The sequence below is a fragment of the Vipera berus genome (assembly GCF_964194415.1).
Source record: "Vipera berus genome assembly, chromosome: 2".
NCBI classification, from domain to species: Eukaryota; Metazoa; Chordata; class Lepidosauria; order Squamata; family Viperidae; genus Vipera; species Vipera berus.
In genome coordinates, this window is record NC_138203.1 from 74029363 (window position 1) to 74053415 (window position 24053).

General features: G+C 38.4%; 1 protein-coding gene across 6 annotated transcripts in view; it reads left to right on the top strand.

Moving 5' to 3' along the window:
* The first annotated feature begins 346 nt into the window (after positions 1–346).
* The window catches only part of UHRF2 (ubiquitin like with PHD and ring finger domains 2), a 65923-nt gene continuing 42216 nt past the window's right edge, over positions 347–24053 (top strand). For 5 of the 6 annotated variants that reach the window (XR_014025555.1, XR_014025556.1, XR_014025557.1 and 2 more), the window contains exons 1-3: positions 347–1202; positions 10181–10423; positions 19536–19795. Coding sequence is in view for 3 of the 6 variants with exons in the window: in XM_081320854.1 (XP_081176980.1) it covers positions 1050–1202; positions 10181–10423; positions 19536–19795 (656 nt within the window). In the remaining 3 variants the exon portion in view is untranslated. The remainder of the gene's footprint in view (positions 1203–10180; positions 10424–19535; positions 19796–24053) is intronic. The other variant, XM_081320856.1, reaches the window with a different exon arrangement.

A 24053-nucleotide genomic window follows, 5' to 3' on the forward strand; every position in this document is an offset into this window, starting at 1 on the left:
ATCTGTAACATAACGCAGGTTTCGGTACTATTCCATGTAAAATCCGGATGGTCCGGGTTTTTATGCTAAGAACAGTAAATGTTGACTGCAATATTTGTGCTGTCCGCATCCACTGATCAGATACACAAGCTGATCCACTCCGACGCGTGTGTGTGTGTGTGTGTGTGTGTGTGTGTGTAAAAAATGGATCGCCACGCCAAGAAAGATAAACAAGTGATGAAGAGCGTTTCCCTGAACTCAGTGCCGCTTCCCTCTCCCCTCCCCCCGCCGCAAGAAATGCCAACTTAGAGGTAAGGATGTTTACTGTTTACTAGATTGCAAATCATGATTCGATTACGGCGGCGGGAACCCACGGAGACAAGACTGAGGCAAGGCAGCGGAGCTGCGCAACCTCCCAATTCTGCCACGAACATCAGGCAACGGACCTCCGATCTGGCGCCTCGAGGTGGCGCGCAAGGGGCGTGGCGCTGGGCCGGGCGTGTTTGGAGAGGCGCGAAGAGGGATTTGAGCACGTGAAACGCCGCCTCCAAGCCTCCCATTTCCCCGCCTGCCGTTATTGTCTCTTTAAGGTCGCGGCAAGGGTGGGGGGGGGGGCGTGGATGGCGGCGGTTTGTGGTGGTCCGGGCTTCTCTCGCGAGATCAGCGTTGGCGCCGTGACCTCCATGTGAGAGCAGCGGCGCTTTGGTAAACAGTCCTCCGGGTTTAGGACATGGCTTCCCGCCGGCGCCCGTTAGCTTAGGCGAGCCGGCAGTTCCCAACTAAGCCGTGACAGGGTTTGCCGCCGTTCTGGGGTGGCTCGAGAGAGTCGTTGCTGCTGGTTGGTCGCGAGCGGGGCGGGTGGGATCGGCGGACGAGCCTAGGAGGAGCCGAGACTGCTGGCGCGCCGGAGAAGAGGAAGGCCGGCGGGTAGCAGAAGCGGCTCGCACCGCGGCGGTCTTTCTTCGAGATTCAGGCAGCAGCTCTTCATCGCCACCCTCGCTTCGCCAAGTGGAAAAATCCAGAGGCGGGAAGCTCCCGCTCCTCCTGATTGTCTCCTTCGGGAGCGCGCCATGTGGATCCAGGTGCGGACCATCGATGGTGCCCAGACCCGGACTATCGACGACCTCAGCCGGCTGACCAAGATCGAAAGTCTGCGCGAAAAGATCCAGGAAAGCTTTCGTGTAAGCCCTGACCGGCAGCGCCTTTTCTACCGGGGCAAACAGGTGAGGTAGCCGCGACAGACACTCCCTCTCCCCGGCCTCCCAACTGTGCCTTGCCTGCGGCTTTAATTGCCGCCCCGCTGCTGCCCCTCCTCTTCGTTCGAAGGGTTTTCTTTACCACCGTCTAAGGCAGGGGTCGGCAACCTCGGCTCTTTTATGACTCGTGGACTTCAACTCCCAGAATTCCTGAGCCAGCTATGCTGGCTCAGGAATTCTGGGAGTTGAAGTCCACGAGTCATAAAAGAGCCGAGGTTGCCGACCCCTGGTTTGAGGGGAAGGAAGCAGGCGGAGATGCCATTGTGCCGAGGAAAGGGGCGGCGGCGGCTTCGTTCCGTTCCTCCCCTCCTCCCTCTCCCCGTCACGCGCGAGGCATCCCCTCATCCGCTAGCGGTTTCCCTCAAGACCGGGGAATGGGGAGCCCTTACGCGGGACTCCCGGGAAGCTGGGCGCGCGGGGACGAGAAGAGGCCGGTGGCGCGAGCAGCCTCTCTTGCGCCGCGCGCCTACTTCCGGTGCTTCCAACGGTCTCCTGGCGCTGGTCTCGCGCGCTCCCCTCAGCTGCTCCTGTTGCTCCTGTTGCTGCTGCTGCTGCTGCTGCTGCTTCAGGGAAGCGGCGGCTGCCCGGAGGAAGTTCGTATCGTCCTCACCTCTCTCGGTTCTCTGCTCTCCGTTTCTTTTATTCTCCCTTTCTTCCCCCCCCCCCCCCATCATTCTGGTGGGAAAACTGCTAGCCAGCTCTGCTGATGTTGTTGTTGTTAGTTGCGAAGTCGTGTCCGACCCATCGCGACCCTATGGACAACGTTCCTCCAGGCTTTCCTGTCCTCTACCATCTTCTGGAGTCCATTTAAGCTCACGCGTACTGCTTCAGTAACTCCATCCAACCACCTCATTCTCTGTCGTCCCCTTCTTCTCTTGCCCTCAACTTTTCCCAGCATTAGGCTCTTCTCCAGTGAGTCCTTCCTTCTCATTAGGTGGCCAAAGTATTTGAGTTTTAGCTTCAGGATCTGGCCTTCTAAAGAGCAGTCAGGGTTGATCTCCTCTAGGACTGACCGGTTTGATCGCCTTGCAATCCAAGGGACTCGCAGGAGTCTTCTCCAGCACCATAGTTCAAAGGCCTCAATTCTTTGGCGCTCAGCCTTTCTTATGGTCCAACTTTCACTGCCATACATTGCAACTGGGAAGACCATAGCCTTGACTATACGCACTTTTGTTGGCAGGGTGATGTCTCTGCTTTTTAGTGTGCTGTCTAGATTTGCCATGGCTTTCCTCCCCAGGAGCAAGCGTCTTTTAATTTCTTGACTACAGTCCCCATCTGCAGTGATCTTGGAGCCCAGGAAAATAAAATCTGTCACTACCTCCATTTCTTCCCCATCTATTTGCCAGGAATTAAGAGGGCCGGATGCCATGATCTTGGTTTTCTTAATGTTTAGTTTGAACCCAACTTTTGCACTCTCCTCCTTCACTCGCAACAAGAGACTCTTCAGTTTCTCTTCTGCTGATGTTAAGTGGAGCTTTTTCTTCCAGTGACTGTACAGGTAATCCTCGACTTACCCCCCCCCCCATTTGTTTAGTAACAGTTGGAAATGACACTTATGACCATTGCAGCATTCCCGTGGTCACTCGATCAAAAATTCAGATGCTTGGCAGCTTGCATGTATAGTGTCCTGGGGGGGGCATGTGATCCTCTTTTTTTGATCTTCCGACAAGCAAAGTCAATGGGGAAGTCAAGATTCAATTAACAGCCATGCTTACTAATAAGCACAGGATTCACCTAACAAACTCTGGCAAGGAAGGTTGTATAATGGGGAAAAACTCACTTAACTGTCCTGCTTAGCAGTGGAAATGGGCTCAGTTAGGATTGTAAATTGAGGACTACCTGCACTAGATTTTTAACTGGAGTGTGATCTCCTGTTCCATCCTAAAGAATATGTCTGGGGTCACTAAGAATTGGCATTGGCTTGATGGCAAGTAATCCGCCATGTCCTGTTTTGCACATCTTTTGTGAGTGCTGAGCTTGAACTTTTTGTTTACACTTGGATATATTAATTTAAGATGTTGGCCCCCCAATATATAGGATGATAAATGCTGTGATAGTTTGGGTTATTAACCTGGGATAGGCAAATGTGTTTATTTCATTGTGCTAGGTTAGGATTGTGTTCTGTTACAACTTGTCTGGTATCTCGTGTATTGCCCTGATATTTTATTGTGATGACTGACTAAAAGTATAAGGAAACTGCCTGTTGTTAATACATATTTATTTATTTTATTTTTATTTAATTGGATTTATATACCGCCCTTTCCCGAAGGACTCAGGGCGGTTTACAGGGTATTTAAAACAAGAAATACAAAAGTTAAAAACAATTAAAAATAATTACAACAGTCCCTGAAAAAGTAAAAAAAACCCAATTAAAATTAAAATTAAAATTCTCAGCCTGGGCCAGAGAGCTCGAAGAGCCAGGTCTTCAGGTCCCGGCGGAATGAACATATGGGATAGGATAAATAGGTAAAGCTATTTGTTTTCTTTAATCCAGAATTAAATAATATAGCAGCATTTTGAGTGTGTAATCAAAACCATGGCTTCGTTAATTTATTACAACAAAAACCATGGCTATTACTTAGAATGGTCAATATTACATCTATACCATCTAGATTTCCTTTAGTGATTGTGGCAGCAAAATTCATTAAATTATAATATCAATATTTTCACTGATTTATATAACTTATGTTTTTGTTTCTGCTTACAAGCAAACAGCAAATCAATATTTCTGGTGCTTTCTAAGTGGCTATGCTGCTGTAGTTAAAAGTCCAACACACCTAGAGGATATGAGATGTGGGGGCTTTGGTCATAGTCTGTAACAGAACACAATCCTAACCTAGCACAATGAAATAAACACATTTGCCTATCCCAGGTTAATAACCCAAACTATCACAGCATTTATCATCCTATATATTGGGGGGCCAACATCTTGAATTAATATATGCAAGTGTAAACAAAAAGTTCAAGCTCAGCACTCACTCCCGCCCTTCTCCGAAGACTCAGGGCGGCTTACAGTCTAGCACAAATCAATGTGGTTAGCAATAGCCTTCATTCTATGTATATGCTTGCTTATTAGGGCTTTCGGGGGCCCCCCAGCTAGGGTAAGGCTGGAAATATTTTGGATAACAATTCATATGGCCTTCTATCATATACTTAAAAGTTTATCACACAAAGTGCTTATTTAATTTTGTGTACTAAATAATCACACATAAGACTGGTTGATAAATCTCCATATATTATTATGTGTAGAGCACAGTAGACCAGAAAGCATGCTTAAGAATGGAAACTGCTGCACACATAATGAATGCATAACATATAGAAATACTTTTCTAAAACTTGCAATATTGCATAATTAAGATTTGAAACTTCCTAGTAGTAATAAAGTATATTGTGATATAACATTGCTTATGTGTGGCAGCATTTTAGGGCATTGGAAAATCTTAAAATTGGTATCAAGAACAAAGTATGGCTAGAGAATATAGAGATTAGCCTCTTGTCTAAATAAATTGACTATATTTCCTAGTTCATGTGAATAGTAGGCTAAACCACAATGTGTTGTGTGTGTAAAGTCATTAAATTCATCCATTTGTACTATGCAGTAAATTGTCATTCATAAAATAATGTGACTATGAATTCTAAGATCTCTAGGCAAACTATGATGGCTTAGAGTCGGGAGGTTTCAAGTTTGTCAAGCTGTAAAATAATTTATGAGAGTATTTTGGATGGTCGCTAAGCAACTGGTCATAGGTCAAGGAATAGCTATACTATCGGTATGAAGGGTGGGATTTCAGCCCCAGCTCCTGCCTGAGGGTAGGGGGAAGAGAGAGAAACAAGAGAATAATTAGTGAAACAAATGTTGAAGAAGCAAGTTCCGACTGACAGTGGAGGCCTTTGCTTCTTCCTTTTTCTGTCAATGCAGCTATATCATGAATGTTTCAGCCTCAGGTGCCATTTTGGGCAAAAAAGACATACGCCCCATATTTGAAAAGTTACCCTAGGAAATCTGATTGCTGGATGAGAAGCCTTGCACAAACAGCAACTTCATCCTGTGTCTACTTGGTATCTAGGGCCTAATCACAGGAAGACACTCAGTCAGCTTTCATCTTGCCCAGCTTGGCTGCCCTTGGACGTTAGAACCGTAGAAAAGGTTACTCTGAAGCAGTCTGCTATGGCCAGATGTGTTGTGAACAAGCAAGATTTGCAAGGTGGTTTCTTCAGGAAAATATAGGTTCCTTGCTTCTTGTGGTTGTAGCTGTTATTGGAATTGGCCAACTGGTAACTGCCTTCTCTTCTGTGGCAGGACTGGGAATCTGCCCTCATGGGAACCAGTCAGATCGTCAAGCTTAGGCTTGGTTTCTTTCCAAGCCTGGAGACATTGTTTTTTTGAGTGTTGTAGCCAGGGTAGGTTTTTCCCCCCAAACCTAGAGAAATTGTGCTTGTGATTAAGTTTTCTCCCTTTTTCTGGAACCAGCACCTGGAACCAGCATGATGCTCCTCAGGAAGAAGCTCCGGAAAAGCTTCCCTTGGAACGGAAAAAGCAATACCAGACAAAGGAACTTAATTTTAGCCATGATGTCTTGCTAATGCTTGTGAGCATATTAGGGTGGTTTCAGGAATCGTGAATGGAAAACCTTTGGAGGAGAGTGTTTGGATCCTGTGCCCAGCTCAGTCTAGCATTGGCAGCTTGGTGTGAAGGCTGCCTGAATGCAGACAGTAAGAAGTAGTACATACCTTTTTAGATTTGTTTATGGTCCCCTCTGGTTGTGACCCATAGTTTGAAAAGCCCTGATTTAGCAAGGTGTGTGACCCAGCCAATTTGTAAAAGTTCAGAATTGGAATATCACATCAAAATTTGTTCAGTCTGCATTCTTGTTTATGAGGGTATGATTCATACAATATCTTTTCATTATTATATAAAATTACAGTAAATGACTACTGAAAATAGGGTACCAATTATATTGATCTTGGTATATATGGTTGCCTGCACTCTGCATTCAGTAATGAAAACGAGATTTCTTTCACTAGTCCTGATAGGAGAATACAAACATGGCATTTCATTTTTTTTAATCTACAAAATTGTGAATTTTCAGTTTTCCAGACAACAGCTACATCTCATTTATAAGCAGCTCTTGATCTGCAGTGATAATATATTTGCTTCACCATCATCACTGTGTGTTTGTGAGTTTTCTCTTTGCAAATGTTTTCTTTTTCCACTATTGCATTAGTGTAGAAGAGGATACCATTTTTTAAGTTGAAATTATTTATCTGTCTTGCTGCCCATGGTTCTCCCACAAAGGAAAGCTCCGGGTTCTTCCTTTTGAATAGTTACTACTATTAACTTCTAAATAGAAATGCCTCCTATTCTATGATTCTTAATATGCATAATCTTTATTACTGTATCAATATTTAGGATTATTCTTAGACATTCTCTGCTACCTCATCCTCTTGATGACAGGGAGAAAATTTTTTATTATTTAATTTCTTAGCTTCTAATGATTAGCTTGCAACAGATTCTTTTGTAGTTTCAGCATGCTAGATGGATAGTGAAATAAATTACACTTTATAGGGTTCACATATCATGTTGTTCATAGGATATATGATTCTTTTTTCTGTAAAGCCATACCTGGAAACCTGCTTCAGATATTCAGAAAGCTCAGATAGTTTAATTTCTCTGCAAGTACATGTAAAACAGAAGCTTATACTACAACACCGTGATTGTGGCTAGAAATTTAATTGAATTATTACAGCACTGGATTATTTTTTGCAATAAGTGTATTTTCAAAGCTTGGCCATCCTTGCTTATGGTATATTATGCCTAGAGGATCCTTCTGTAAGAGTACCAAATTGCCCACCTCTGGTTTTAATCTTAATTTTGTTTTTTGAATTTTTCATATCATCCAGACATGTTTGTTTCCATTCTATCTTGTTCCAGCTGGAAGAAAACTTTGTGTCACATTTGTTAATATAGTATGGCAACCTTAAACCAAAGTTTTCATGAGTAGTTTGAAGCTATGCCACTTGGGAGGAACCCTAAGTATATATATTACTGAACTAAATCAAACTTGCTGAATTATTTGATTATGTTATAAAATTTCTTGTCCTAAGAATGTACTTGCTGATTTCTGGGAGGAAAAAAACAAGATTTGAATGGTGAAGCAAGAGAAACATGAGATGACTGTTTTTTATTTTTATTTCAAGTTCTGAAAGTTGATTTTTAGGACTAAGAAAAAAATAAATAGCAGTTTTCTGCTTTCTTATTTAATACTGTTATTAAATTACATATTGTTATAATGAAGATAAGAGAATTCACATACTTCATAATTTTACTTTTAGTTAAATGCCAAATTTATCTTCAATTAACAAGTATTCATTTTTATTTGTAACTATTAAAAATAGTTGTGGCAACGTTGACCATGGTGGCAACATTGACCATGGTGACACTGTGGTTAGAATGCAGTCTTGCATGCTAATTCTGCTGACTACTGGCAGTTCGAGTCTCACCAGTAAAATGAGGATCCAGATTGTTGAGGGCAATATGTTGATTCTGTAAACCGCTTAGAGAAGGCTGCAAAGCACTTTGAAGTGGTATATAAGTGCTATTACCTGGAAATTATGGCATGAAGATTCTCTGCTTCAGAAATTCATGTTGAATATAAAGAGGACATTGAGAAAGCAGAGCTACGTTTTTGCTTTTTTCTTCCCCTAATTGTATTGATAAATTTTGAAAGCCTGAATGGAACTTACATTCTTGTATGATAATAGATGAAGTAAATTAATACAGTCTGGGACCCCTTATCAATAAGATAAGGAAAAATACCTTCCCCAACCTGGCTTCCTGTAATTATACTAAGATCATACTGTAATTTCAAAAAAGTTGACTTGAACTCACAACACATATGAGTGGCACATGGTCATAGAAGACTAAAGTAGAGAATGGGATTTAGAAAGTTTATCCGCATTAAGTATCTATATATGGGATTACTGTCCCATCTCTTTGTTTCTGTATTTTCCTTCTAACAGGAAGGAAGTAGTGAATTAACAGATTGCATTTTATTTGGAGTTCTACCACTTCTTACTTATTGAATTATTAGCATAAATAGAGTTAGAAATTGTAGAGAATGTTCATGGCTTGGATTGTAAAGATTTAGGCAGAGGTTTGTCCTCCAAGCTTCCTGCTTGCCTTCTGGACGTTTCGTTACCAAACTAGGTAACATCTTCAAACATTGGAGGACAAACCTCTGCCTATAAATAGAGTTTCTTTTGAGTGCTTTTCCAGAAATTAAATCACATGACTAGATCCTTTTCTAGTGTCTTTTTTTAACTAAGAAGTAGTTAAATCCAATGCTAATCTGATTCTTAGCTCCAAACTTCTCTTGAAGAGTACTTTGATGTTTCTTCTGTTGGAGAAAGTAGTGGTAGACAGTTTTTGCTACTTACTTCCATAGAGCCTGAAAAACTATTTTGGATATTAAATAACTCTCTGGAATGGTGTGGAAAGTTTCCATGTAAAGGGAAGGAGAATTTTGTCTTATATTCATTTAGTTGGAAAATAGAAATAGAAATATACTAAATAAATTAGTATATTATGGCATTTTATTTATTTATTTATTTATTTTATTTAATTTCTATACCGCCCTTCTCCCGAAGGACTCAGGGCGGTGTACAGGGCAATAAAAATATAATAAAAATACAATATACAAAAGTTAAAAATAAAATTAAATAGAGCTAGCCCATTACAATAAATAATTAGAAATACTAAATAAAATACCCCAAACCCATTAGACCAGGCCGGCTTGTTCAAATAGGTAAGTTTTCAGATCACGGCGGAAAGAGCGAAGGTCAGGAGCCATCTGGAGCTCAACCGGTAATTGATTCCAAAGGGCTGGCGCGCCCACAGAGAATGCTCTCCCCCTGGGGGCCGCCAGCCGGCACTCTCTGACCGGCGGCACCCTGAGGAGGCCCTCTCTGTGGGAGCGCACAGGACGAAGGGAAGTAGACGCCGGCAGCAGGTGCTCCCGTAAGTAATCCGGACCCATGCCATTTAAGGCTTTATAGGTAATCACCAGCACCTTGAATCTCACCCGGAGGGCAACTGGAAGCCAATGCAGCTCACAGAGTAGAGGTGTTACATGGGAGTATTGGGAGACCCCCATCACAACTCGCGCGGCCGCATTCTGCACCAGTTGAAGCCTCCGAGTGGTCCTCAAGGGCAGCCCCATGTACAGAGCATTGCAGTAGTCTATACGAGAGGTCACGAGCGCATGAGTGACTGTACACAGGGCATCCTGGTCCAGATAGGGTCACAACTGGTGCACCAGGCGAACCTGGGCAAAAGCCCACCTGGTCACAGCTCCTATATGATCTTCCAAATTTAGCTGTGAATCCAGGAGGACACCCAAGTTGCGAGCCCTATCTACGGGGTGGGTTAATAACTCACCCCCCCATGGTTAAAGATGGAATAACCTGAAATTCCCGAGATGCCGGCACGCACAACCACTCAGTCTTGTCGGGATTGAGCCGAAGCCTGTTCCTCCCCATCCAGACCCAAACCGCCTCCAGGCAACGGGACATCACATCGAGGGCATCACTGGGGTGGTTTGGGGTAGAGATTGAAGAGCTGGGTATCATCAGCATACTGATGATACCCAACCCCAAAACCATGAATGATCTCACCCAGTGGCTTTATATAGATGTTGAACAGGAGAGGCGAGAGGACCGACCCCTGAGGAACTCCACAAACGAGAGGCCTTTTCACCTTTTCACTGAGAGTTCTAAATCCCCTAAAAACCAAAGATAATATGTTATTAATACCAGTTATTCTGTATATCATAAATATAATTTTCATGCAAGCTTTTTCTGTTTTTCATTTTCATATTTTTATACTATATTGATTTCTTTTAATATATATTTTTCTGATGGATTTTTTTGTTGCATTTTTTTAATAGCTTGAAGATGGCCATACCTTATTTGATTATAATGTTGGACTGAATGATATAGTTCAGCTTTTGATACGCTCAGAGTCTGATGTTCCTTCTACAATTTTGAATAAAAAAGATGGAAAGCCCGGTCCCTGTGCGGTTACCAACTGTAAGAATAAAATCAAACAAGGAGTGAACAGTGGATCCTCGAGTTTGCCATCTACATCAGCTCGCTCGTTTCTTATAGATCCTGGCATTGGTGAATACAAGGTATTTGTTTTATTTTTTAATCTTGACTGTGACTCCCAGTTATATTTCCAAGATGATTGTGAATTCATCTTGTAAAAATAAGGACTATGTATTGAATGCCTGTTGTAGAACAGGAAATATACTATAATGATTTTTCTATTTTAAATCTTGGTTTTAGAGCCTTGGTGGAGCAGTGGGCTAATGCCTCCTTAAGTAACACCAGCTGCCTGCAATTAGTGCAGGTTTGAGTCCCACCAGGCTCAAGGTTGACTCAGCCTTCCATCCTTCTGAGGTAGGTAAAATGAGGACCCAGATTGTTGGGGGCAATAAGCTGACTTTGTAAAAATGCCGCTTGGGGGGGGCCGAAAGCCCTAATAAGCAGGCATATACATAGAATGAAGGCTATTGCTAAGCACATTGATTTGTGCTTCTTAGATTGTAAGCCGCCCTGAGTCTTCGGAGAAGGGCGGGATATAAATGGGATTAAAAAAAAAATCTGGTAGCTAGAAGAGAGAAATGCTAGTGGAAAAGCAACTTAGCCATCCCCTCCTCTCCACAGCAGTCTCTAGCTTCATATTTTTTCGAAGCTTAGGGCTCTCTAGAATAAAGTGGCTGGTTGTGCTAGCAGCTAGGCAAATAGCTGCTAAGCTTGTAAGCCGCCCTGAGTCTTCGGAGAAGGGCGGGATATAAATGGAATTTAAAAAAAAAATATAACACAGGAGAAGATATCAGATGGAGGCAATTTCTGTAATCAGAAATACGAATTGGCCAGACATTTTATTCAGCCTTTTTAAACTGTCTACTTTTATATACTGTATATTGGACTAAAGGTGCCATGATTCTAGAATTAAAGTCTGCTGGGTGAAAATTATGGGGCAATAGTATATTACATTGGAATAAATTTGGGAAAGATTTTAATAATAATAACTATTATAATTTTGGGTGCCTTCAAGTCAATCTAGATTCCTGGTAACTGCCTGGACAAGTTCCTGCAATTCTTTTTGACAAGATTTAGGAAATAGTTTACCATTGCCTTCTTCCTAAGGCTAAGAGAGAGTGATTGGATCATAGTCACCTAGCTGACTTTGTACCTGAGGCAGGACTAGAACTCATAGTTTCCCATTTTCTATCCTGGTGCCTTACCTACTGCATCAAACTGTCTCACTTTAATTGATTAATTAAAAATAATTAGATTTCTATCCTACATTTTCTTTAGGGGCTAAAGGTGAGTTAATATTGCATTCTCCATTTAACCCACAGAAACCTGAAGAGGTAAGTTGGGCTGAGAGAGTTTCCATGTTGAAAGAATGGATTTAAATATGGGCCTTCCTGGTTCTAGATCAATACTCTAAAACACTGGCTATTCATGTATGTTGTTAGCAGGCTTTTATTTTTGTTAAATAAACAAAACAAAGGAATAATAAAAAGAAATAACAGGGTCTTCTTTCTCCCTCCTATCTTTCTGCAGTGCATATTTTAAATTATGAATAATAATAGCAGCATTTGCATTTAGTACTAAAATCTGCCCTTGGCATTTCAACATAATAGTTGATTGGAAACAATCATTTGCTTATGGATCTTATATTTGAACCATGACCAGTATTATTTCTGAATCCGTAAACTGAATTAATATATTTTTTCAATGTCAGTGTCCCTTTCTAGATTTTTTTAGTTAAAGGAAGAAAAGCTATTCTTTAGACTGAGCAGCTCTTGGTGGAATTCTTGCAGACGTTGTACTCCCTTTTCCCTATATTTAGCCAGAACCGTAAACTAGTCAATGTAGTTTCTTAGCATTTTTATAATGAGATGAAACATTAATTAGCACTTTAGTTAATTTATTATCATATACATAGTATGTATGCTAATATATCTTAGTACACTATTGTGACTGCTTCATCCAGAAAAGTTTTTTTTAATTTTTTTTACAAGAAGCAGAACAGTAGTAACATTTGCTTTTGACCTTTAACAATCTTTTTCAGTTCTGGTTTTTTAAAATTCCACTTATACAGTACCTGGTCCTAAACACCTCATTGACCAAATAAAAACCAAAGATCTTTTTGCTGAGGTAGATTGACAGTGAGAAACCATGAGTTATTAAAAAGAGGGAAGTGATGGAGAATTTATATCAAAATGATGCTGGTTAAGTAAGGATCCATTTACTTTCAAATGACAATCACTTAAACATGAGCCAGCAGTGTCTCAGCTGCTAAACAGTCAACACAGTTCTAAGCTGCTTTAACAGAGGGATAAAATCAAGATCATGTGAAGTGTAACTACCACTTTATAATGCCCTGGTAACACTTAGAACATTGTACCCAGTTTTGGTCACCAAAATATAAAAAAGATGTTGAAACTCTAGAAAGATTGCAGACAAGAGCAAGAAAGATGATTAGGGGACTGGAGGCGAAAACATACAAAGAACAGTTGCAGGAATTTAGTATGTCTAGTTTAATGAAAAGAAGGACTGGGGGTAACATGACAGCAAGGTTCCAATATTTAAGGGAATAGTCAATCTATTCTCCTATTCTTGTCCTGAGGTAGGACACGAAGCAATGGATGGAAATTAATCATGGACAGAACCAACCTAGAACTAAGGAGAAATTTCCTTACAGTTAGAACAATTAATCAGTGGAATGATTTGCCTCCAAAAGTTGTGGGTGCTCCGACACTGGAGGTGTTTAAGAAGAGATTGGACAGCCATTTGTCTCAAATGGTATAAGGCAGACATGTCAAACACAAGGCCTGGAGGTCGGATCCGGCCCGCGAAGTGGTTTTGTGTGGCCCCCGAAGCCATCCTGGAAACAGTGAGGGAATGGCCCCCGCTGCCTTGGCCCTGGCCCAGAGACCCTCCTTCTGCCCAGAGACCCCCAGATCTGTCCCACTCCTGCCCAGGCCCCCATAGGTACCCTTGATGCCAATTATGTAGAGCTGGCCATGCCCACCCAGAAGGCCATATGCACTCCAGCCACGCCCACCCAGTAGGCTGCGCCCACCCTGGCCACGCCCACCTGCCCCCCCCCCCCGAGGGCAACCACAATGCTGATGTGGCCCTCAATGAAATTGAGTTTGACACCCCTGGTATAAGGTTTCCTGCCTGAACAGGGCGTTGGATTAGAAGACCTCTAAGGTACCTTCCAACAGTTCTGCTTACTGAGATTAAACTTTTTATCAAGGAATCTCTTTGTTATGGAAGTTTATCAAGAACGTGTTTAGGGTATCAACAGGACAACAAGAAACAGTAAAATGTTTGCTTTGCAAAACTGAAAACTTTTTTTTTCAGAACTAGGCTTCAAAAATGTGATCATTAACCTAGCTTATAATTTTAGATTTTGTTTCTTCCTAGGTAATAATCACAGCTATGTTCATAAGACAAGTCAAACTTTCAAACACAACTGTTGACCTATAATCAGTTGATTAAACACAGCTTTATTGAGTCTCTACTAGCCCTATGATTGAATGTATTACAGAAAAGTGTTTTTGTTACATAGTTTATTGTGAAAATGCTTCCTTAGAGAATATGTAACTGATTAGGTATAATTTCCAATTTAGTATAATATTGTTAACTATTTCTTCTTTTAAAAAGAACAGATGATAATTTTTTATTGATAAATATGAAGGCAAGACCAAATCAGAGAAAATTCAAAATAACTATTCTTGTGCCATAATCAATAATAAAACCGTTAAGTAGAAATCATGCCATGCTATATCTGTGCATTTGCCTGCTGGTTAACTGTAACCTCCAATTGGTAGGAACGGTGCATCATAGGCAACAGTTATTGAATTAACATTCCTCAAATGGGCTAACTGAAGGAATGCATCCAAAATCCCAGATCGGTGAGATTGAAATTTTGGCAAAGTTGTGGTTGACCCAGTGCTGCCATGCCACTGCTGTCTGCCACAATCACATAATCATAATTTCTAATGCTCCCTTCTAGTTTCCTACAAGGAAAGTCAGTGGTGAAATCAGCAAGAAATTGGAAGTTGTTTCTACTCTCACTGCTTTTTTGCCTGCCTGTGTTCATTATATTTCTCTGAAATAATTACCCAGTGGGTCACAGGTTGTTTAGACTCAATCATATGGTTAATGCTAGATGTGTGTAGTATTGGGATTCTAAATCATGCAAAGATACTTTGATTCTGTTGTAGCCTCCCTTGAGGTACCTGTCAGTAGTCCTTAAAGGAGCTATGTTTTTTTTCCCTTAGCTTGAACTGTAACTACAAGGGCTCAGGAAAATATGAATTATGAATGTGGCAGTTTATTTCTTGGCTTACTCTTGGTTTCTGATTTCTGTTGGAAATCTTTTAAATAATGGTTATGGAATCTCTGAAAATTAATAGATATATATCATTGAGAATTTTCTTCTTTTATTACAGTACTGTAATTTGGTATTTCTTATTGTGACACAATTTTTTAAATAATACTTTTCTGTTTTCTGACATGCTTTTATAAGCTGTATTCTGTGTGAACACATGTCCTGCTTGATGTGGCTGAAAATATAAAAACCTTTTTATTTGCCTTGTTTAATATTCAGTTACCATAGACATTTGTTGAAATACATACTGCTGCAGCTGGAATTCAAGCATTGTTAATAGTTCGGTTCTTAGGCCATTGTACCTATGCTTCTAACTTGAATGCAGTAACTGAAGTATGGTCATAACTCTCATTCATCTTATGCCAGAAAAGTGTTATTTGTTTTGTGAGGCTTATGATCTAGTGGTTCCAGCGAATGGATTATGACCAGATTCAGTCCTTAAGATAGTTTCATCCAGCTCATCCTCTGTTCCATTGATTCTTTCATCTCTATACTGTAGAGGATAAAGCAAATGGAACAGTGTCCAGGTTCAGAGGAACAAAGTAGAAGAGCATATAGAATAGCTGGAACAAGAAGGCCCATCATTCTAAATTATAAAATAGTACTATATGTGGCCCAGTATTTTTGTTAGGGTCAAGTTCATATATAAATTCAGCTCTGAGTGTATTTTGAATCTATATTACACAGACACTATCCTTGTGTGGTTATTCTTTCGAACCTATTGGTTTTATAGCCTGCTCTTCCCTTCTTATCAGTTGTATGCTTGTCCTTCTGTCGTGGCTGATTTTTCTTTAATCCATTCCTTCCTTTTATCAGGTTTCTGCCTCATATCTCTTTCCTCGTATAGAGGACCATCATATCTTCTTTTGCCTGTAAATAGTTTTTCTGAAAGTGATTTTCATTGTGGTAGTGGATCATAAAAATGGATGCTATCTATTTTCATGATATTTATATAGAATTATGTTAGCCTTTAGAAAAGTAACATTTAGCTTGGTAATGGGAATGCTCCAACACTGGAAGTTTTTAAGAAGAGACTGGGCAGCCATTTTCTGAAATGGTATAGAGTTTTCTGCCTGAGCAGGGGGTTGGACTAGATGACCTCCAAGGTCCCTTCCAACTTTATTATTGTTATTGTTGTTGTTGTTATTTATTATTATTATTATTATTATTATTATTATTATTATTATTAATAATAATAATAATTATTGGTTTATGATTGTACTAGATTTCATTTACTGAGAAAGAAAAGTTCAAGTTCATTTGGTCCAGTTTACTTTTGTGACCTATCCAAACAATTTTCCTCTCCCACTCCCTAAACAATAATTTGTTTGAAATTATAAGTGCCTCTGCAGCATAGGAACATTTTTAAAATCTGTATAAACAAGGCTGTGCAGGGGAAATGGAAAATACCTTAAAGTAATTAGTGTTTTAACAATTGCAAATGTAATGATTGGTCAGATTCTGAGAGCTATCTTTTCTGTCAATGCTTATAAACTACTTTGTAGTTCAAAGGCATTAAAATAATCCAACGTTTGGAACAGTGGCATCTAGTAACATCTAGATTAGAGGTTATTTATTGGAGTGACAAATTTTATATTTCATATAAATATGTGCAAAAAGTATTTTTTTAAAAAGGAAGAACAGCTTTATGAAATGAAAATTTACAGATGTGAGAACTCTGGGTTTATGTAAGTGCATGTGCATGTAAATGCATGAGACTTTTCAGTTCTGGGATTTCTCCATTGTCAAATCCTGAATTTCCCATTTAAGATTCCAAAAGTGTCTTCGCTTTTTAAAATTATAATTATCACATATAGTTTATATATTAAACCACCGCTCCTTGTTTCTATTCTCGTTTCAAGTCAAATTTTTTATCTCTATTTGAGATAGTATATAGAGATGTAATCTTAGAAGATGGCAGCACTTTGCAGACCTTTTCTGAGTTCATCTTTTAAAAATGTGACCATGGAACCTATGTAAGTGGCCTCCTGCTTCAAGCCTTGGGATCATCACTTCCAAATAGTCCCGGTTTACTTTTTAGTTAATCTGCAGGGGATTATTTGTATCATTTCCTCCTACAAAGTTATTTAAAATCACTATATTCTTGTTATAATAGATGAAGTACAGTAGTTTTAAGCATTTTTTTCCCTATGGCTTTTCCTTCTTTCCCAGCTAATTCATTAAATTCTTTTTTTGCAGTTGGCAGCAGAGGAACAACGATTATAAGCTCATTTCATGTAGAAAGAAAGAGAACTTTTCTTTCTCCTCCTGGAAAATATGTTTGTGTATGTGTGTATATATGTGTACACATGTACACACACACACACACACACACACACACACACAGAGAGAGAGAGAGAGAGAGAGAGAGAGAGAGAGAGAGAGAGAGAGAGAGAGAGAGAAATAAGGAGAGTATGTCCACATAAAAAGAAATGGCTGTTGATTCTGTGTGTGCTATTCTGTACATAAGTGCAGAGACTGAAATTTTGGCCTAGTACTTAATATGATTGCTTCTCAGTGATTTTCCAACTTCAAGTTGCAACACATTTCTTGGTATGTACAATAAATGTGAATGAATGTGGGAAGGTGGTAGGGGAGGAGGATTTCAGTTTATTTGAGAAGAAGCAACACAGGCCAGATCTGGGGGTAGGGGGGGAGGCTGTGAAGGAGTTATTTCAAAGACACTATGACTTAATTTGTGTAGTGTGCATCTGCCTGGGAATTTACAAGATTATATTTTTATGCTGGCTAGCATTAAAGATGTCTTTCTGCAATTGATGTAGTTTCACTACGTAGCTATATGGGATTTGCCCTAAATGGGGCTTGACAAATATAGACGGTCACCCAACCTATCAGATTCCAACCATGTAGACCAGGCCTGCACAACACACTGTCCATGTGTTGCATAAGGTTCACAAATATTTTATAAAAAGTAGTAAATGTATAGCCATTGTCAACGAAAGACATGCTTCTGAATACCTCCAGGGCTCACTGCTGCCATCACCTCCCATGGTTTCATCACTGCTGGCTACCAAACAGCTGATCAGGACTCCAAATACTTTCTCGTGACCCACAAGAAATTTTAATTTATCAATGTGTCCTTTCTTCTTGATAAATTGTGCCCATCTGATCTAAATTGTGGATTTCTAAGTTGTGAATTACACGTTCTTAATCACCATGCAAAAAGTTAATTGGATGCTAAGATGCTAGGAACATCTTTAGGATCATGCCTGGAGGCTACAACAGAGGAAAAACTGCTTTTGTCCTACCACCCCCTTGAATTCTTCCACATATAAAGAATAACACAATTTTAGCCCCTGGAAAGATTTAGGGAAAATATTAAATTGTATGGCTTCGTTATGAAAGAATTTATTATGCGAATATAAAAATGTTTGGTCTCTATTCTGTTTTCAAATTACTTACTATGGTCAGATTTTAAGCACAGATAGTGAATATAATTTACTGCTTTCACTGTCCCTGAAAATTTATCTTGGAAACCTATATTTTAGGTCGTTGGTTTACGATACTATATTTTAAACCGTATTTTATTCATTTTAAAATATGTTGTCTATGGATATCATTGGGTATCTATATAAACAGACTTATACTTCCATCAGTGGAATGTATCACTACAAATCAATTTCTTTCTGTTTCTGTAGCTTTCCTAGATATGCTGCAGAGGTTGGGCAATCTGGGGTATGGAGAAAGTTAAGGAAGTTAATCTGACTATTTTCATGGCAATCTGCAAGAATGACATTAATTGGTATCTGTAATGTGACTTTAATTAGGATAGGTTTAGGGGCATATTTTAAAAAATATTAAATGCATTTTTCAGCAAAATGTAGGAAACTAAATTTTTTTAAAATGAACATTTACTACATGAGAGGAGTCTGTTGTTAAAGGCTGGTGCAGTGGTGGTGGCTGAGTTCATGATTTTGGGTGCACAGCAAGACTTGTTTTATGCAATGTTTGTTTAACGTTTGTTATTTAAAAGTATATTTTATCAAGTTTAATAAATATTTAGATTATATGCAAAATATTAAGTGTATATGGTACATAGCAAGAGGGAAAAATATTCTTGATTCAATTATTTAAATATTGTATGATGAATTCTACAGAAAAATATTAATATTAGGAAAACAGTAAATAGTTAGAAACATCCAGTTAAAATAGAGGCAACAAATATAATGGGTGTCCAACTGTCTGGCTTGCCTGGGCTGCATAAAATGAAGAAAAATTGTCTTGGGCCACATATAAAATATAACTAATAATATTAGTTATAAAAACACATAATGTTAAAAGTTTATGATCTTGTGAGGCAGCATTATTAGCTGTCCATGGCTGAATGCAATCCACAGGTTGGGCATACCTGTATTAAAAAATTGCAGATACATTAAATCATTGGTGATAATGAATAATACTGTGAAAAGAATATTATATAGCCCAGTACTTCTATTTTAATTAAATGTATGGTTTCTGTGCAACTTCTGTTTTAAAACAATTTTCTGACAATCAGATTTATCAGATTTAATGGCAATAGTTTGCTGCTAAAGTGGCATTCAACAGCATTTCTTTGTCTTCACACATTTTCTGCACAACTTCAGATCTGCTTCAGAGGTTTGGGGAATTCCAATAGGGAAGAAAAAAGGACTATCCTACTTTATGAAATCTGTTTTTACAACTTTCAATATAGGCAGTGTACAGACAAAACTAGAATTAAATTTTAAGTGTAAATGTAGTTAGCACAGAAGCTCAACATCATCACATTAGTTGTTTGTTTCTACAGTGTAACATTCACTAAATGTCAAATTTATTTTTAGATAAATGAATTGGTGGATGCCCGAGATGTCACTATTGGATCCTGGTTCGAAGCTCATATAGAAAATGTAACTCGAGCAACAAAAGGACATAAAAATGGAAAAGCTCAAGGAAAGAGTGGCAGTAATTACAAAAGGACTAATGGAAACTTGAGCCAAGACCATTCTAGAGAAAATACAAATAATTTGGACAATACACCTTCCACATCTTATACAGATTATATGGATACTGAAGATATTATTTATCATATCAAGTATGATGAGTAAGTGCTGCTGATATTATTATGAGGATGCCATTGAGTATGTGGTTGATATAAGATAAGTAAATGGGATCCTTAAAACAGGTTCACATTTTGACTTCAAATGAAATAATATTTTAAAAGTTATAAAACGTGTCTTATTGATATATTATTTTTTTTAAGAGTGACATGATTTGGGGGAAAGTTTGGATATAGTATTTAGTTTTTTGTTGTTTTTTAAAAAAAGTTCAGTTGGCTGTGTGAGACATGAGCCATATTCAATACTGTAATTAGAATTAGGGCGGCTATGTTTCTTGTGGAAGATATTAATGTAGTGAAATCAGCGCTTCCTTAAAATATTGAAAGGTACCAAACAAAAACTGATATACTGTTAAGATTTGGGATTCTTGTTGGAAACTCATTTTGCCAGTATTTATTAATTTTTATAGTGTGTGTTTCATCTGAGTAAACGTGAAAATCTTATTTCCCTTTATTCAGGGAAGCAGATAAGAACCATATAAATACTTTACCATAAGAAATATCAAAGGGAGATAGAAAAAAATTATTGGATTTACTTACAAACTAAAGCAACTATGAAAATCCTATGTCCATAACCAGAATATTTTAAATTATAATATTACATTACATTTTATCTTATACACACACACACACACGTACCTTAGCTTTTGTTGCCTATTTTCAATCCATTATAAGAAAATATCTTTTTGTTGGGTAACCTTATTATAAGATAACAGAAAGCTATCTCACATTACTGAAAGTAGCATTCAACTAGTTTAAGTAAACCTACATTCAAGCTCATTATTCCAGAGGTCATATAAAAAACAATATAAAATTCACCACCTTCCTGCAAAAACAAGATTATTCCTCCCAGATGGATGAAAAGACTGAATAATAAAATGCTTGAAAAAAAGTCAAAATTACATGTTTTTTTTCATTCTGTGAAAGTTGTTAAGAGATGTAGAGTTGATCCAAGAATGTAGAGTTGATCCAAAATAAATAATATTGCAGAGACAGTGTTCATCCTACAAATGGATGTACATACCAGTTTTAATTGGTGTTGTCTCACAATATAAGGTAATTTTTTTCAGTGCTAAATGAATTAAATCTGTATTTTGCAGCATAGTGTTTTTCATATCTTACAGCATTACATGTAGGTATTAAAAGTAAATAAATAGGTATTACAGTACTTGCTAGGATTTCAATAGAGTCAATAAGTTCAAAGAGTTCAATTTTGAAGCCAATGTTAGTGGTTATTTTCATAGTCAATGTTTATCTCAATCTAATATTTTTGTGAAATAATGTGAATAAATAAAATGGAATTAACTAACTACATTTTATTAATATTAGATGTATATTAATATTTATAATTCTACAAAACATCTAAAATGAATGCTCAGTGATAAGCCTGGATGCGTAGCAAATTAAGTTGAAAATTTTCTTAACAAGATGTAATTTGTGCAAGGATTATCTGAGAGGATGCCTTTCTCATAGATACTTGCTGAATAACCTGTATACTTGTTGAAAATAATATGATTGAAAACATGTAAGTCATTCTGGGTTCATCCTAATCACATTTATTTACCCAAATACCCTAAGAATTCTGGACAAATTCTCTTTAGATTTGCCTCAAAATGATGGAAAACCATCCTGTGAATTCTACTGAGGTAGAAGGAGTAAGAACAGAACCTAAAATACCACTCCTTAAACTGATTGTAATTAATACTATCACCAGACATGAAGTCTGATAGTTTTCAAATTATTGAATAACCAGATAGTTTATAAAGTTTATTTATTATAAAATTACATTAGGAATAATGATTTCTGTTTATTTATAACATAGCAACTGCATATAGTAATATCTGGTCTTCTGCTATAATTCCTTAAAGTTTCAAAGTGTCAGTTTCTAATTCTGAAAGTTAGAAGTTGTAAAGCTGAGTTAAACATTAAAAAGAGAAAGAAAAAATATTATAGCTGCGTACCTCAGTCTAAATATATTGAAATAAAAAATTCATCAATAATAATTATTCATGAGTTAGGAATTAAGTAAACTGTAGCAATATTAAACCTAATAGGTTGAAGTAGGAAGGGGATTCTATTGTGATACAAATCTGTCTTGCTTTTTTTAGGCAAGTTAGTTTTGAGCACCATTATGCAGCAAACTATTTATTTTAGATTTTTAATCAAGGATAATTTAATCTATTTTAATTATTAACTTTTTGTATTGTAATGTTGTTTTAATTGCCTTGTGAACTGCCCTGGGTCCTACGGGAGAAGGGCGGTATATAAGTTCAATAAATAATAACAATAATAATAATAATTTATGTAAACTATAAACAACATAGGAGTGAGCTTCTAAACAAGAAGGGTCCATTGGCATTTATAGAACCTTGAGATATTACTCTTGGGGCTTGAATTTAATTTAATTGTTTTAATTGTTTTTAATTTTTTGTATTCATGGTTTTAACTGCCCTGTAAACCGCCCTGAGTCCTAAGGGAATAGGGCGGTATGCAAATCCAATAAAATAAATAAATAAATATGCCTAAATCAATTTAAAACATCACATGGAAGAAGATTAATTTCATTTTAATTATCTATTTACTTTCTGGCTCCATAAAACTTCAGGCTGAGATTGATTTTGTTTATGAAAATAACCACTCAAATTGACTGAAATGTTAATGCAGGTGGAAAAGCTCGCAGATCTGTTGGATTCAAAGTTCTATCAGTCCCAGTCAGCATAATCAGTGGCAGAGGTGATTGGAACTGGTTCTTGGCTATTATAATAATTCAGATCTCTTGTTAGCTTGATTCTACTTGGATGTTTCCCTGAATAAATTTCTTCCAATAGAAATTTACATTATTGATATATGACCCAGTATCAATTATGAAGTTCAGTATTCATTTCCTGATTATGATTGAGTATCCTAAATGACTAAAAAGTAAGCTACATGCTGTGTAGATGTTCTGTGTGTAAACAAACTATCAAGCTTTTCTGCTTATCTGTCAGTACTATGAACAGCCCAAATTAATCCACTGCAGGAAGAAGACCTCTTTAACTGCTTTCCAACTTCTTCAGCACATTGCAATTTGTTTCTAGTTTAATCTATCAGCACTATAAAATAGATCAGACTAATAAAGAGACACTATGTGGGCCTAAAACTACTTTTATTAGAACAGCTGTAGTAGAATCTTGCAACTCTGAATGTACTTCCTCCCTCCCTCTCTTCTTACCTTTACGTGAATGGGAAGGGAGCTATTAGAAGCTTTTTCATAAATCTTACTTGGTAGGGGCTCAGGCCTTGTTTATGTGATTATTGCGTTGGCAAGAGATCTTCCCTTTATTCATCAAGGCCATCCTCTATACCAGACATGTCAAACTCACGACGTCACATGATGTCGCGTGACGTATCGGGACTGTTTTGCCATTGTCAGTAATGGGGTGGGCGTGGCTTCCGCATGACACATCCGGCCCATGGGCCGACAGTTTGACACCCCTGCTCTATACTGTCTACAACACCTTTAAATTGAGTACTATACATTTTCTTAAATGTCAGTCAATATCCAGTCACGGATTGCTGTTGTTGTCCACTGTTGATCTGTTCATCATGCAATATGGCTAGCTCATTTGCAATTTCTACGAGACTACCATTTTATTAGGTCATATACTTATTATGCTTTTATTCTTGTCATGGTGTGTTATGTTAAGCATTTGCTCTTGAATACAGCATGAGATTTTCCAAATCTCTTCAACCTAGTATCAAAATTTCTTTTATAATATCTCCTTCGTGCTAATCCTTTGATGTGGTCATAACTATTAATCTCCAGTTCATGATTTTCAAATTTTATTGGCAAAAGTTGGGAGTAGTTGTTGAACATGACTTATATCATCTTGTGTTTCATTGTGAAACCTGATTAGTTGCTGCTGACATTTACCGTATTTTTCGGACCATAAGACGCACTTTTTTCCCCCAAAAGTGGGGGGGGGAAATGAGGGTGCGTCTTATGGTCCGAAGGTGATCCGTATGGCCAGCCCCAACCTCTGCAAGTGGAAAGCAAGGGAGATCGCCAGGAGCACGAATCGGCACGTGCTGAGAAACGCCGATCTCACGCTCCTGTAATCTGCCTCGCTCGGTTTCAGCTTCCCTTGCTACAAGAGAAAGCAGGCTGAAACGGAGTGAGGGAGATTGCCAGGAATGCGAATCAGCTGATCTCGCGCTGCTGCAATCTCCCTCGTTTCAGCCTGCTTTCTCTTGTAGCAAGAGA